Source organism: Mauremys mutica, chromosome 24 (assembly GCF_020497125.1).
Source record: "Mauremys mutica isolate MM-2020 ecotype Southern chromosome 24, ASM2049712v1, whole genome shotgun sequence".
NCBI lineage: Eukaryota > Metazoa > Chordata > Testudines > Geoemydidae > Mauremys > Mauremys mutica.
The window spans coordinates 10,644,352-10,657,543 of NC_059095.1; the positions used below are offsets into that span (position 1 = coordinate 10,644,352).

The 13,192-nt window shown below is 45.3% G+C and overlaps 1 protein-coding gene across 3 annotated transcripts in view; it reads left to right on the plus strand.

The window, feature by feature from the left end:
- Window positions 1–13,192, plus strand: part of AP3D1 (adaptor related protein complex 3 subunit delta 1) — a 71,687-nt gene that overhangs the window by 54,043 nt on the left and 4,452 nt on the right. For all 3 annotated transcript variants that reach the window (XM_044999005.1, XM_044999006.1, XM_044999007.1), the window contains 10 exons: window positions 1,144–1,219; window positions 2,141–2,340; window positions 3,044–3,117; window positions 5,268–5,466; window positions 6,380–6,442; window positions 7,348–7,440; window positions 7,925–8,074; window positions 9,320–9,367; window positions 10,468–10,657; window positions 12,552–12,640. In XM_044999005.1, the coding sequence (XP_044854940.1) occupies window positions 1,144–1,219; window positions 2,141–2,340; window positions 3,044–3,117; window positions 5,268–5,466; window positions 6,380–6,442; window positions 7,348–7,440; window positions 7,925–8,074; window positions 9,320–9,367; window positions 10,468–10,657; window positions 12,552–12,640 (1,182 nt within the window). The remainder of the gene's footprint in view (window positions 1–1,143; window positions 1,220–2,140; window positions 2,341–3,043; window positions 3,118–5,267; window positions 5,467–6,379; window positions 6,443–7,347; window positions 7,441–7,924; window positions 8,075–9,319; window positions 9,368–10,467; window positions 10,658–12,551; window positions 12,641–13,192) is intronic.

A 13,192-nucleotide genomic window follows, 5' to 3' on the forward strand; every position in this document is an offset into this window, starting at 1 on the left:
GGACTGACCCCTCCTTGTCTCCAGCTATTTATAGGTCTACTTTGTGTTGAAGAGCCCGAAAACCACTAGAATCAGCTGGCAGGAGCAGTCAGCATAGTGCGAGCAGCCAGTGTTCCATGGGTCTCCAGTAGGCTGCAGTTTGGGAACTGCTGTAGCAGTAATTGTTCCTTTTAGACAGAAGTTGAGAATCATCTTACTAACTTCTTAAGTAAAGCCTAGAATTTAGAGTCCAGCTCTGAAGAGCAGCCAGTGAAAGTGGAGTAAATAGCTGCAAAGAACACAAAATAAAATAAGTCAGGTGAATCCACTGGCTTAGTAATTTGGATACATGTTTTCCTTTGTAGATCAGGATAATTAATTTTATCTAAAGTCCTTTCCTCCCTCCCACAAAATTCCTGTGCAGGCAGTCGGACTTTCTGTTGAAATGATGCAGTAAATACACTTGGCAACATGGCAGGTATACAGATTGCCAGATACTGAGCTTGGTGAGCAGTAGAGGAAGGGTGAGGTAGATGAGTGCACCTGGTGTGGTCAGCAGCAGTGAACTTCAGCAGTTAATTCAACAGACTGGCTGCTTGAATGCACACACAATGTGTCTGTTCTCTGGACCAAAAGCATCAAAGGAGCGTTAATTAAATTGATTTGTTGTCCTTTCTTTCCCCCACTTCTCCCTGAGCTGGGGCTTTCCATTGCCCCATTTCACATGTCCTGGACCTCAGCATTTACCTCTGAGGTGGTAAGCAGTAGAAACTTCCTCACATGATTTTCGCCATCAGTTCAGTGCTTTTCTTGGCTGTAACAAGTAATGTTAAAACAGTCACATTTCATATGCACCTATTGTGACTTGATTAGCACCAATGAGCCAAATAGTTTTTCAGGAGGTCTTATTTAATCTGCCCTTTGAAATGTTCACTTCACAGGTTAAACTGTTATTTCTATTTGCTATTTCTATATAATGGAGACATTTTCAAATGTTTCTGACGAAGATACTCAAAATGTAATAAATCAGAATTGATTTCTTGTTTGGTTGAACATCAGCATAGGCTGATGTACCTAATCAAGCTTTGAAATGAGGGACAGTAACTCAGTATGCTCTCCTATTGTTGAGTCAATGCTAATGTATCAAATCTTCCATTTTCCCAGCAATACCAAGACACCCCAGGTGTGGAGCATATACCCGTGGTCCAGATTGACCTTTCTGTTCCCTTAAAAGTTCCAGGTAAGCACATTGACCAAACCAATTTCAAAGTGGAGATGAAGAATTTAATAATTCAACAACAAAAGAGTAGTAACTTCCTCTCAGTTCTAGAGGATAAGCATACAGCTTTAGTCTTGAATGTCGAGTTCCCACATTGCCTGTCACTTCTGAGTGTGCTATTAAACTTACAATCTGCAGGACAGTGGAAACCATGGTTCTAAGGGCAGCCTTCCTTTAAGTGTTAAAGTTCAGACAAATAATAAAATAACCCTACAATTAGGTGTAATACACAGGCTGACTGAATAATATGAGAACAAACCAATATTCTGTCAGGAAACATTCAACATCAGAATGGCCACGCTCTGCGATTTAATATCTGAGACAAAAGGCTGTGATGAGAGCTGATGGGTTGGAGATAAAGTGAATTTGAGCTGTAGGCCGCTTCTGAATGGCAGGCGGATATAGAGCTGAAAAACTATGGCTGAAGTGCAGCACATGGTAGAGAATTTCTAAATACACAGCAGCCTTGCGTGAGTGACTTCTTTCAGACCAGGTTTACAGCCTTAATGTTCTCCTAGGATTTAATGAAGGGTTTCCCAAGGACATGAAAAATGCTGTCAAATATTCAGATTGAGAGTAGTCTCGAGGCCAGATTCTTCCTTCAGTGATCCGTCTAACTCCCAATAAAGTCAGCAACAGTTGTGGATGAGAATGGGAGCAGAATTTTGTCCACTGGCTTGCAAAGGGATGTGAAGTTGGTTGGAGGAGGCTTTTATTGAAGTCACTGTGGACAGCTAGGAAGTGAAAGGGTAGTGTGGGGCGTTGATCCTTTGGGATTCTAAGTTGGGGGGCAAAATAAATGTGTTAACTCCTAACTTTCTAATGCGACGGTCAACCTGTAAGCAACTCTCACCTGAGAGCAACTTGCATCCATGTGTTCAGGAATGCCCATGTCTGACCAGTATGTGAAACTGGAGGAGGAGCGGAGGCATAAACAGAAGCTAGAGAAAGACAAGAAAAAGAAAAAACAGAAAAAAGAGAAGAAAGGCAAACATCGCCGCCATAACTCCCTGCACACAGAGAGCGACGAGGACATCGCCCCAGCCCAGCACGTGGACATCATCACGGAGGAGATGCCAGAGGTCAGTTGCTTACTCCATAGTCTGAGCTGTGGGGCTTGTTTGTGTCCCACCAAGGCATATGTTCAGGTTCCCTATTTCCCATTAAAATTAGACTCTGATGTCAGCCTTACTGGGTCATTGTGATGTGGGGGTCCTGACTTCTCTTTGCAAAGCTGGTTGAATAGCAACATCTGCTGCTTCCCCAGTGAAACCTTTACCTTCCCGCTAAAGGGATGGCAAGTTTATTGGTGCACAGAGCCAAAGGCTGCAGTTGACCCAGTAGAAAAACAAATGACTGATATTAAACCCACAATACACGTCTGCTGTAGAAATAATGCTACCCACATAGCTATTTCATTTGATGCCTCACTGCTTCACTCTGAGTTTAACTTGCATCCCAATCAGCAGGCTTTCTGCTAATACAGTTAATTGTACCTGCTTGTGCCTGTAGTCTTTGTTCCAATCAAAACCAAATTCGTCAGTAACTGAAATACTGGGGTTTATGAAAAATAGTTTGTTCTACTATAAATTCATCTGATAAATGCCTGATTGCTGGATTAAATTGTACAATTGAGGTGACTGCTCATGTCTAACTGTGTAAGGAGGTCTGTGTCACTTGTATCAATCCAGTGAGATTGAATTTGGGATGGGACTGTTCTAGAACTGTGCTCTGCTTATGTCGTCAGCGGACAGTCAGGTTTTCTTTTCCTCCCCACCCAATTAGAATGCGCTGCCCAGTGATGAGGATGACAAAGATCCCAACGATCCATATAAGGCACTTGATATCGATCTGGATAAGTAAGTACAAAACTGTGATATGTGGGTTTTCTTGCCTGTTAGCCAGATTACATGAGGTCTTGAAGGTCAGTGCAGGACTACAAAGATTATGGTGATTAAAGCTCCTACCGTAGGGTCTAGGTTCTGCTTGCACTAGATGTGAAGGCCAATCTGGCAAAGCCCATCAGTCCTCACCCATCCCTGACCAACTGCCACCTGGCCTAATCTGTGCACATTGAAAAACCACCACACACACAAATAGCTTGTTTCTTCTGGGATTTCAGAGCCCTGCTGCAAGGAATGTAGTGAATCAGCTCTGCCATTAGTAGTAGTTCAGAGCATGGCTGGATTCCTGTTTGGGTGCTGGGAGGAATGGGAAATGGGGAGAGTCACACACTTATTAACTGCACATATACTAAGCAGTTGCCCTTCCTTTGTGTCTCTTCCCAGCAGCTCTTCAAAATGCTTTATTGGAGAGCAGGTCAGCTGATGGGGCTGGCAGCTCCTTCCACCAGCCAATCTATCCCAGCCCATTGAGTTGGGAGCAGTAGAATGCTGGGATCCTCATGTGCCCTGCTGGAAATCTTAATCCCCCAAAGGGCATTTAATAGCTACCTCCTGCAGAACCTTGACGGCTGTTCTGTTTAGAGCCTGCTCTACGTTTCCCTTATGGACAATTAAAAAATGGGGGAGAACAGACTTCATGAAGAAACAGATGAATTCTTTAAGAAGTAGTCTTCTTTCTGTTTGACTCCAGGAGGAATAAATAGGAAATGAATTCCTAACAGGAAAGATGCTGGTTGCATGCAAAGGCTAAACAGACCAGTGTGGAAAACACTAAGCAGAGCTATTTCTAAATGGAGTGTTCCAGGAGGTTTCATTGAGCCGTCACACCATTTCTATTCATGTTCTTCCCATTTACACACAGGCATTGTGCTCTTCTGTCACGTTTTCTCATATCTCTGTCCTCACTCTCTTTCTCCCTGTGCTTGCACTGCTATGTCTGTGACGCACACGCGCGCACGCACACACACGCACACAGAGTCTGGTTTCAGGGGAGCCTACCAGGTAAGAATATCTCACTAAATAGATGGTCTTCTTTGAAAGGTTGGTTGATACCAGTGAGCAGTGTGAACTACTCCAGAATCATGGCTGTTTTAGAATCATAGCCCCCAAATTATGAATGAGACTCCCCCATCCTTACTGGCTTTCTTTGAGCCATGACCTCTGTCACCATACAACTACACATGAAATTGTTTTAAGACTGAGATTTGTTGACTGTTTGATCAGACATGATCCTGTTGTGTTTTACAGTGTCTGTGTTTTGAAGTAACAGTCGACTCTCCCCCGCCCCGCCCCAGATTTGCTGCTTGACTTGTATTTAGCATGCTCAGGAACACTGCAGAAGCCGGCTGCCCTCACCCTGCCTCCCCACTACCGGCAGGCACTGGATGTCTGAGTCAATGGACTCTTAATTGTCTCACCTTAGTATGACAGTAACAGGGAAGCTGATGTCATATTTGTCTCTGGGCATAGAATATAAAGCCAAACTATTAGGGGCAGTTCTGTTGTGATATGGGTGTTCCAGTTTAGAGTGCAAACTCATTTTAATATTAATGCTGGGGCTTGTGAGTCACAGCACAACCTATACAGTGGTTCAAATACAAGAAACATTGAGTCCTTGTCCTGGGGATTTGTTTGAGCCAGGCTATCACTTCATAAGATACAATTCATAGCTTGGCTTGTCACATTTCTATTGCAAATGTTTCCTCCTATTTTACATCTTCACTGGTTTCCTCAAGGATAATTTTATAGGTTTGCAACATAATGAATGCTCTGTGTGTGTGTGTTTTCAGTTCTTCAGTAAGCATTATTTAATCTGCAAGTGCGTCACTATCTTTTAAGGGTATTTAAGTGCTCAGGGCTGATAGCTCACAGTAGCCAGCTCATCTCACTTCTAATGCCTGGAGGCACAGTCTGTGTGGTTGCATAAATGAGCCTTTACTGAGATTCTGAAGTGTGGGTTAATTGCGATTTTTTTGTACGTGATCCTAGGAGAATTCTGTATGATTGGGGGGAGGGGAGGAGAAACTTGTCTGGGAATCTGGTAAGTGCTCTGTGCAACAGGGAAACTGCCTTTGCTGGAAGGTAACTAATCATCTTTTGTTAAGACCCTTAGCGGATAGTGAGAAGCTACCTGTGCAGAGACACAGAAATGCTGAGAACCTGAAATCGCCAGACACAGAAGCTCCCTTAGTAGGAAAAAAGAGCAAGAAGCCCAAAAAGAAGGAAAAGAAACACAAAGAAAAAGAGAGAGAGAAAGAAAAGAAGAAAGAGAGAGAAAAAAAGGTGACTGAAGAAGGAAAAAAGGTAATTGTCTAAGAAATGTCCTGTGTTTCAAACGTGCTGCTGTAGGCAATATACTGCCAGATATTTCCATGTCAGTGGCCAGTTGTGGCTGGTACTAGGGGGGACATAGCTGATTATTTTTACTTTGTTTCACTACCTTGGATTTCTACAGTAATAAAAGCAGCAGCTGCCTAGGTGCCCCTGCCACAAGTTACAAGTACAACAATGAAAGTAAACAGCTCCTTAGCCTTGACAGCCTTCAAAACTCGCCCCTTGGCAGAACACACCAAACTCCTCCCCAACACAGATCTAATGAAGAAATGTCAATACAGTGAGCGGCTTTAGCAGTGAAATCGCCACTTGAACCCCACTTTTATATTTAAAAGATTAAGTGAATTTCCTGCTGGCAAAAGTTGAGGCCGGTTGTTGGCTGCTGCACTGAAGACTCAAATATTCTCTGCACAGACCAGTTTACGTTGAGAACAGCAGTGGCACAAGCTTCCCCAGACATTGCAGCCAGTGTCCCTGGTCTATGGCCTAGAGAGACCACTTGTTGGGATAAGAGGGTACTTCAGCCTGCAGACTGACTAGTCCCTAGCCTCTCTGCTCAGACTGTGTACAAAGGTGCTATTTAAAGCTAATTGTCCTGGTGGCTTCATGAAGCTGGACTTGACCAATTGAATTCATGAGGGTCATCAAATGATAGACTTGCGGTTACTTCCAACCAGGGCCAGGTTTGAAGTGTGAGCTAGAGGTGAAATAGGTCCTGAGGTCGCTTTAAGACCTCTGAGCCATCTGTTCTCCCCATTTCTACATATTGCAGCATCTTCCATTTCAAGCAACTTGCTGCACATGAAAGCAATATAATGCAAATGTTAAAACGTAAATCCACAATTAACGCAATGGTAAAGGTTTGTTTGCTTTGGTGTGTCAGGAGGAAGACTTGGATTTCTGGCTCTCCACTGCCCCACCTCCCTCCTCCATTACACAGACACAGGTAGGTCTGTTAGCAGGCCCCCCCCTACCCCCCCCCCCAAAAAAAGCTTTTCCTTGCGGTTGAAAGTAGTTACAAGCTCTGAAATGAACTCCAGTGTTAGTGCAAAGAGAGAAGGGAGGGATGAGGGCTCCAGCTCCTTCTGATGGTCCTACCAGGATCCCTTTGCTATAAGGCAGTGGAAGTTAGTCCCATCCAATTAACGGTTGCTCTGTAGGGTGAGGCTTCAAGCCCAACTACAGAGGGAGATCGGTAGCTGTGAAAAGCACCTGTAAATGCATGGAAATAGAGGTATGCCGAGTCAGCTCTCTGCGTTGTATACAGCGTGTCGCTAACCCCTTCAGACTAACTTACCGAGCTGAGTGTGTCTGGAAACATGCAGATCAAGGAAACCTGGGTTTTGAAGGTGGGTTACACGCCTTCCTCACTGCATCCCATTCTTTAGGGATATTGCAGTGTTCATGACATGTCTAGGTCCCCCAGAGCTTAGCAGTAACAAGACAAAATGGGGAGAGGCTGCCAATCCTAGGCCATCAAGAGTTTGCCATTCGATTATTGGCCAAAGCCTTGCTTTGCAGTGTAGAATCAGAGCTAGAATAGTAACGGCTTCAGACATAGGGAAGGTTCGAAAAAAGGAACCTTCTGTTACACTTTCAACTGACATCTTTAGGGAGGGAGAGGAATGGGTTTTTTAACAGGCTTGTTTCTATGATGAGACCTTGTGTGTCTTGTCCTGGAGCAGCTGTCTTGTCCCAAGTCCTAAACCCCCGAAACAAACATGTTAGCAGACCTTTAATAACAGCTCTAAGATAGTACAGCAGGAATTGATCCATTCTACCCAGGACTTAATTGTTTGCGTTATCTACATTCAGTTAGTGTCATAGCCCTTCTGATTGCTTCCTGTCCAGAGTGAGCCTGAGGGGAGCACTGTCCCAGCTGAACCTGAGGAGAACGAAGATGCAAAGAAGGAAGAGCAAGAAGAGGACAACGATGAAGGAAAGGTGAGTGATTAAAGAATTGACACCAGTGGTCGTGGTCTCAACATAAATACTACCAGACTGGATCAGACCACTGCTCCATCTGGTCCAGTATCCTGCTACCAACAATGACCAGTACGACTGCTTCAAAGGAAGGTGTAAGAAGCTTTGCTGTAGACAGAGATAGGATAACCTGCCCCTAGGGATCTCTGAACCCCTAATCATTAGAGGCTGGGTTATGCCTTGTAGCAAAGGGGCAATTAACTGACCATGTTCAACACTGAGCTTCCACCCATGGCCATATGTTCCAGTTTAACGATTCAGACCTCTGCTTGTACCACAGTGCCTTGAGTTTGAAGGATTTGCAACTAGGAGGCAGTCAGGAGGGAACCCAGAACAGGATTATTACTAAGGTGTAGAGCAGGAGCCTAGAGTTGAAGGATTACTACTAGGAAAACTGGTCGCTTTTAAGAGCACATTGCTGATGCTTGTTTCCATTGCATGGTAGAAATCCTCCAAGCATAGGAAGAAAAAGCACAAGAAGGAGAAGGAGGAGAAATCCAAGGACAAAAAGAAATCCAAGAAGAAGCATCATCACAGTGAGGAAGAACCAGCAGAGTCAGTACAGAATGGAACGCTAGATGATGAACCACTACCGGTGAGGAGCTGTGCAGCTCTAGCGTCTTTAGAGTGGAGGGGGAGGTGTTTGCTGCATTATACCAGAGCCGCACTTGTACCTATTTCCCCAGCATCTTAGCATGTCTTATAGACCTTCCCATCAAATGACCTTAAGGCAACTACAGAATTTGCTTCTATGGATAATTAATTAGGAGAGGATTTAGTGTATTTCGCTCTCTCTTCCTGCAAAGTGAGGAGGACCAGCCAGCTCTCCACAGAACGATGCCCTGGCGCTGTTCTAGCCGAAAGTCCTTTCCTCCTCAGAGTTAGAGAATGTTTCAACTAAGCTAAGGCTTCCCATTTGCTCCTTGGAGAACTCACTTCACATTGGAAATGGAGAGAAAAACTAGGCTTGAAAACCTTGGTGTTCAGGATTGCTCAGAGGCATGTGGATATGAAGCAGCAATTTCTAGGGCTGGTTGCCAACAGTGGCTGCGTTAAGCACTCTTTTTGAGGGGCTTTTGCTGAGCTGGTTGAGTTAATCAGTGAGCCCATGGTAGGCGGCTGCCCTTTGGACTTGTCTCTTATTTCAACTACTATTTCTGCCTCTTCAAACATGATCCATGTGAGCTCTTGATTTGCTTTGCCTCTCGGGGTAGGTCTGCACTCACAGCAGCGTATCGAGTACAGACATTGCACACCCAGACAGCACGGGTATCAATAACAGTGTAGACGGTGAGGCACTGCTTAGGTGAGTAGAATACAGACGCACCAGATCCCTGTATACCCTACGTGGCGCTCTGATGCCCGGACAGTGCCTCTCTTGTCTACACTGCTATTTGTAGTGTCCCACTGCCACAGGGAAATGCTCTGACACAGCAGGCAGCAAGGAAAGGCTCCAGCAGCTGACTGTTGCCTCCCCCACCAGGCGTCTTTCACTGTGGCATTTAGCTATACACACCCTGCATGCCACTGCAAGCCCAGACAAGGCCTCAGGCTTTAATTTAAGCCTATTCCCTTGTTCAAGGGAATCAATCAATTTCTTCATATTGGGAGACCCTTAAATGCAAACAGAGGTTTCTGTGCTGCCTCCAGTAGTTGGCTGCTGTTGACACTCAAACTTGAACTTAGATATTCTCGCACTCTGGCAGAGCTATTACAGTTAAGTGCAAGCATATGCCCCTCTGTTCAGAATTGTGCCTGTGAGCGAGGTCTGCTTGCTTTGTAGAGCTGAGTGCTCTTTCATACACATGGCTCTTTGTATAACTTCCTGCTTGTTTTTCAGCCTATGTCCAGTTACTGCCTTCTTGCTGAAAATTCATACGTTAAAATGGTGAGTAACTCAGCTGTTAGTGTGTCTCTAACTTCCCTCCCTCTTGCATTTTCTGAGCACTTTTGAGAGAGCGCCCTGGGACAACTGAACATAAGAACATAAGAACGGCCATACCGGGTCAGACCAAAGGTCCATCTAGCCCAGTATCTGTCTACCGACAGTGGCCAATGCCAGGTGCCCCAGAGGGAGTGAACCTAACAGGCAGTGATCAAGTGATCTCTCTCCTGCCATCCATCTCCATCCTCTGACGAACAGAGGCTAGGGACACCATTCTCACCCATCCTAGCTAATAGCCATTTATGGACTTAACCACCATGAATTTATCCAGTCCCCTTTTAAACGCTGTTATAGTCCTAGCCTTCACAACTTCCTCAGGTAAGGAGTTCCACAAGTCGACTGTGCGCTGCGTGAAGAAGAACTTCCTTTTATTTGTTTTAAACCTGCTGCCTATTAATTTCATTTGGTGACCCCTAGTTCTTGTATTATGGGAATAAGTAAATAACTTTTCCTTATGTACTTTCTCAACATCACTCATGATTTTATATACCTCTATCATATCCCCCCTTAGTCTCCTCTTTTCCAAGCTGAAGAGTCCTAGCCTCTTTAATCTTTCCTCGTATGGGACCCTCTCTAAACCCCTAATCATTTTAGTTGCCCTTTTCTGAACCTTTTCTAGTGCTAGAATATCTTTTTTGAGGTGAGGAGACCACATCTGTACCCAGTATTCAAGATGTGGGCGTACCATGGATTTATATAAGGGCAATAATATATTCTCAGTCTTATTCTCTATCAACTTATTGATGCCACGGTTTTGCATAAGCAACATTTAACTAGAGAACCATCCCAATTCCAGCAGCTAGAAACTACCAGGCAGATGTCCATAGCAAGATCCATCCCTGTCCCTTTAGTTATCAGCACAAAAGTCTGGGTAGATCCTACTGCTTAAATGTCCTGCAGTGTAATTAAATGAAGCCTCCAAGATGACCAGCAGTAGTGATGTGTGTAATCCCTAAATGGTGTTCAATCCACTGCTGTCTGAAGCCTGTCAATGTGTACTGTAAGCAGCTTCTAAAGCTTCCCTGTGATTTCTTAATTCACAGACATACGACATTCAAGGAAACCTCCAGAATGATAGTCAAGTCACTGTCTCCGTGATCTTCGAAAACAAGAGTACTAGCTTCCTGAAAAGCATGGAATTAAATGTCCTGGACTCTCTCAACGCTAAAATGCTGCGGCCAGAAGGGTCATCGGTACATGATGGGATCCCTGTGCCATTCCAGCTGCCCCCTGGTATGGCCAGTCTGCAGCTCTGTCTGTGGGTCTCAGTATGGCTAGTCCCACACTGCCCTCATGTGGGAAGAACTAACTAAGCTACTGTTCAGAACGTAGCTTTGCCGCTGTATCTGGTGGTGCTGCTTAGTCTGCATGCTAGGTAGACCCTCAGATTGATTGGCATGTACCCACTCTCCAGTAACTGTACTTACAGGTAATGGGAGACTGTGCTACCTAGTAGCTAATACATAGCACTGGGAATCAGGCTACCTGTGTTCTTTTCCTGGCTCTGCCACAGACTGATGTACTTGGGATGTCACCAGGGCTGCCACCCCAAACACTCAGAAATGACGTTTGGCTTAAAAATTACGATTTTTTTTATCGTATGGGGTTATTTGCTTTCTGGGTGCTGAACCTTTAGGTTGCACTGCGGTCACATTCTCAAGCTTTTCTCCGTGACCGTGAAAGCTGAGATTGTCACCTAATCACCTGAATCCAGACCTTGAACTTACCCCAAAGATTGCAGACACATGACAAGCTCACAGGGTTTGGCTGCTCTGAGACACTTAACTGCATTGGGCCTCAGCTTCACCTGTGGTCAATTGGGGGTTAATTCCCTCACAGGAGTATTGAGGCTTAGAGACACTACAGTGCTTTCATGTGATTGGAAGGAAAGCACTATTGAAGGGCAAGAGAGTAAAACTGTTACATACTGTTAAAAAAAAAAAATCGTCCACATACGCTTGCATGTTAACAGCTAAGCATGAGAAATAGGAACATCCCTCTAATATTTAATATTTATAAAGTGCTTTCACTGCGGGAGTATTACATGTATGTAAGTAAAAGTGGCTTGTATAGGACAGTAGATTCTGCCTATTAACTCCGGTTGCCAGCAAAAAGGTTGCTATTATCAGGCAGTCGCTGATTGGCAAAAGGCAGGTTTGCAAGGCAGCAGTCAGGGAAGGAAGCTGCTGCTCTGGGATATACCTTTCCTAGGTGCAGCCCTGCAAACCTGCCTGTGGGTAGGGTAGTTGGGGGCATGGGTGCTGCAGCCCAGATGCTGGGGCTTTCTATAGGGAGCAGGGATGCTGTGAGCACATGGGGGCTGCACCATATTTCTCCCTGCATTCTCTGGAGGTCGGGGCTCAGCATGTCCCAGTGCTTCTTTTCCTGTGTGCCGTCTCCCAGCAGGGTGCAGCCTGGAGAGTGCAGGGAGAGGTCCCATGCAGCTCCAGTGTCTGCGATGCAGTCTTGCTGTGGCCCTGCCACAGCCTCCCCTCCCAGCCTGCAGCCCCTTGCCTCCTGTGTGGTGCCAGCTGCAGGCAGGTTTGCCAGGCTGCAGCCCCAGAAGGAAGCACTGGGAGGACCTGAGCACCAGCTGCTGGCAGGTTTATGGGGCTGCCGCCAGGGAGGACACATCCCAGCACTTCTTTCCCTGGCTGCAGCCTCACAAACATGCTGGCTAGTGATGCTTTTTTTTTTTTTTTAAAGAAAGTTGCTTGTAAGTGTCATGCCATTACCGGTATCTGAATCCCGTTATAACACTGGCAGCAGTATGTTGCCATTAAGTGGAAGCTACTATATTTCCATTGTGAAATACATATCCTGCCAGGAGGGGTCATTGGACAGATATCAGCTGATGGTGGTAGTTGGTTTTAGGCTGGGCTTTTCAGTGACTCAGAGGAATTAGGTGACCATATTCTTTTGATTTTCTATGTGTTGGCTGCATGATCCCCTTAGGCTCCTTTGAAAATCCCAGCCTTAATCAGGGTCCAGAACCAGGCATTGGTTATGCTCCGTGCCTATGTCCTGTGCTGCTGCAGAACGCTAATGATTAAAATCTTAGCCACGTAATAAGAGACACAAGTCACTTTTTATGTCCTCACTCCACTCTCTCCTCTCTTCACGCTAGGAATCTCTAACGAAGCCCAGTTTGTGTTTACTCTTCAGAGCATTGTTATGGCTCAGAAGCTAAAAGGAACGTTGTCCTTTATAGTGAAAGTAAGTGCAGCTTTAAAAACTCTACTCCTGCCTTCCTTTGGATCTGCGTAAGGGAGCTTGACATGGATAGACGGCACTGCTTTAGAGCGTCTCTGAAGCACCATTTCACCTCTTCTACACCAGCCCATTGTGCAACCTGGGAAGTATTTTACATGTACAAAAAGCATCCTGAGTCTAAAACGAGCATGTCCTGCAGTGTCACTCCTGGCAGTGTGTGACAGTTTTCAGGTTGCGCTGCTTGTTGCAGCTAGCGGCTCACTGCAGGGAGACATCTGCCTGGGAAGGAGGGGAGGTCAGTCTCAATGTCACTGGCAAGCAGGAGATTCAGCTTTCCCTGATCAGTTCTACACTGACACCTAGGCTCCATAGCTCTAAGGGCTGGAAAAATGGATTGTAATTGGGTGTAATGCTGAGAGCAAGAGTGGCGCTGGCTAAGAAGTTTAAGTACCAAGCTCTGGCCTTTCAAAATGTGCTGTTTCTAGTCTAATTGCAACAAGTAGTCACATTAGTGACGTATTTGAACATAAAGCTGCAGTCCCAAATCCAAGTAGA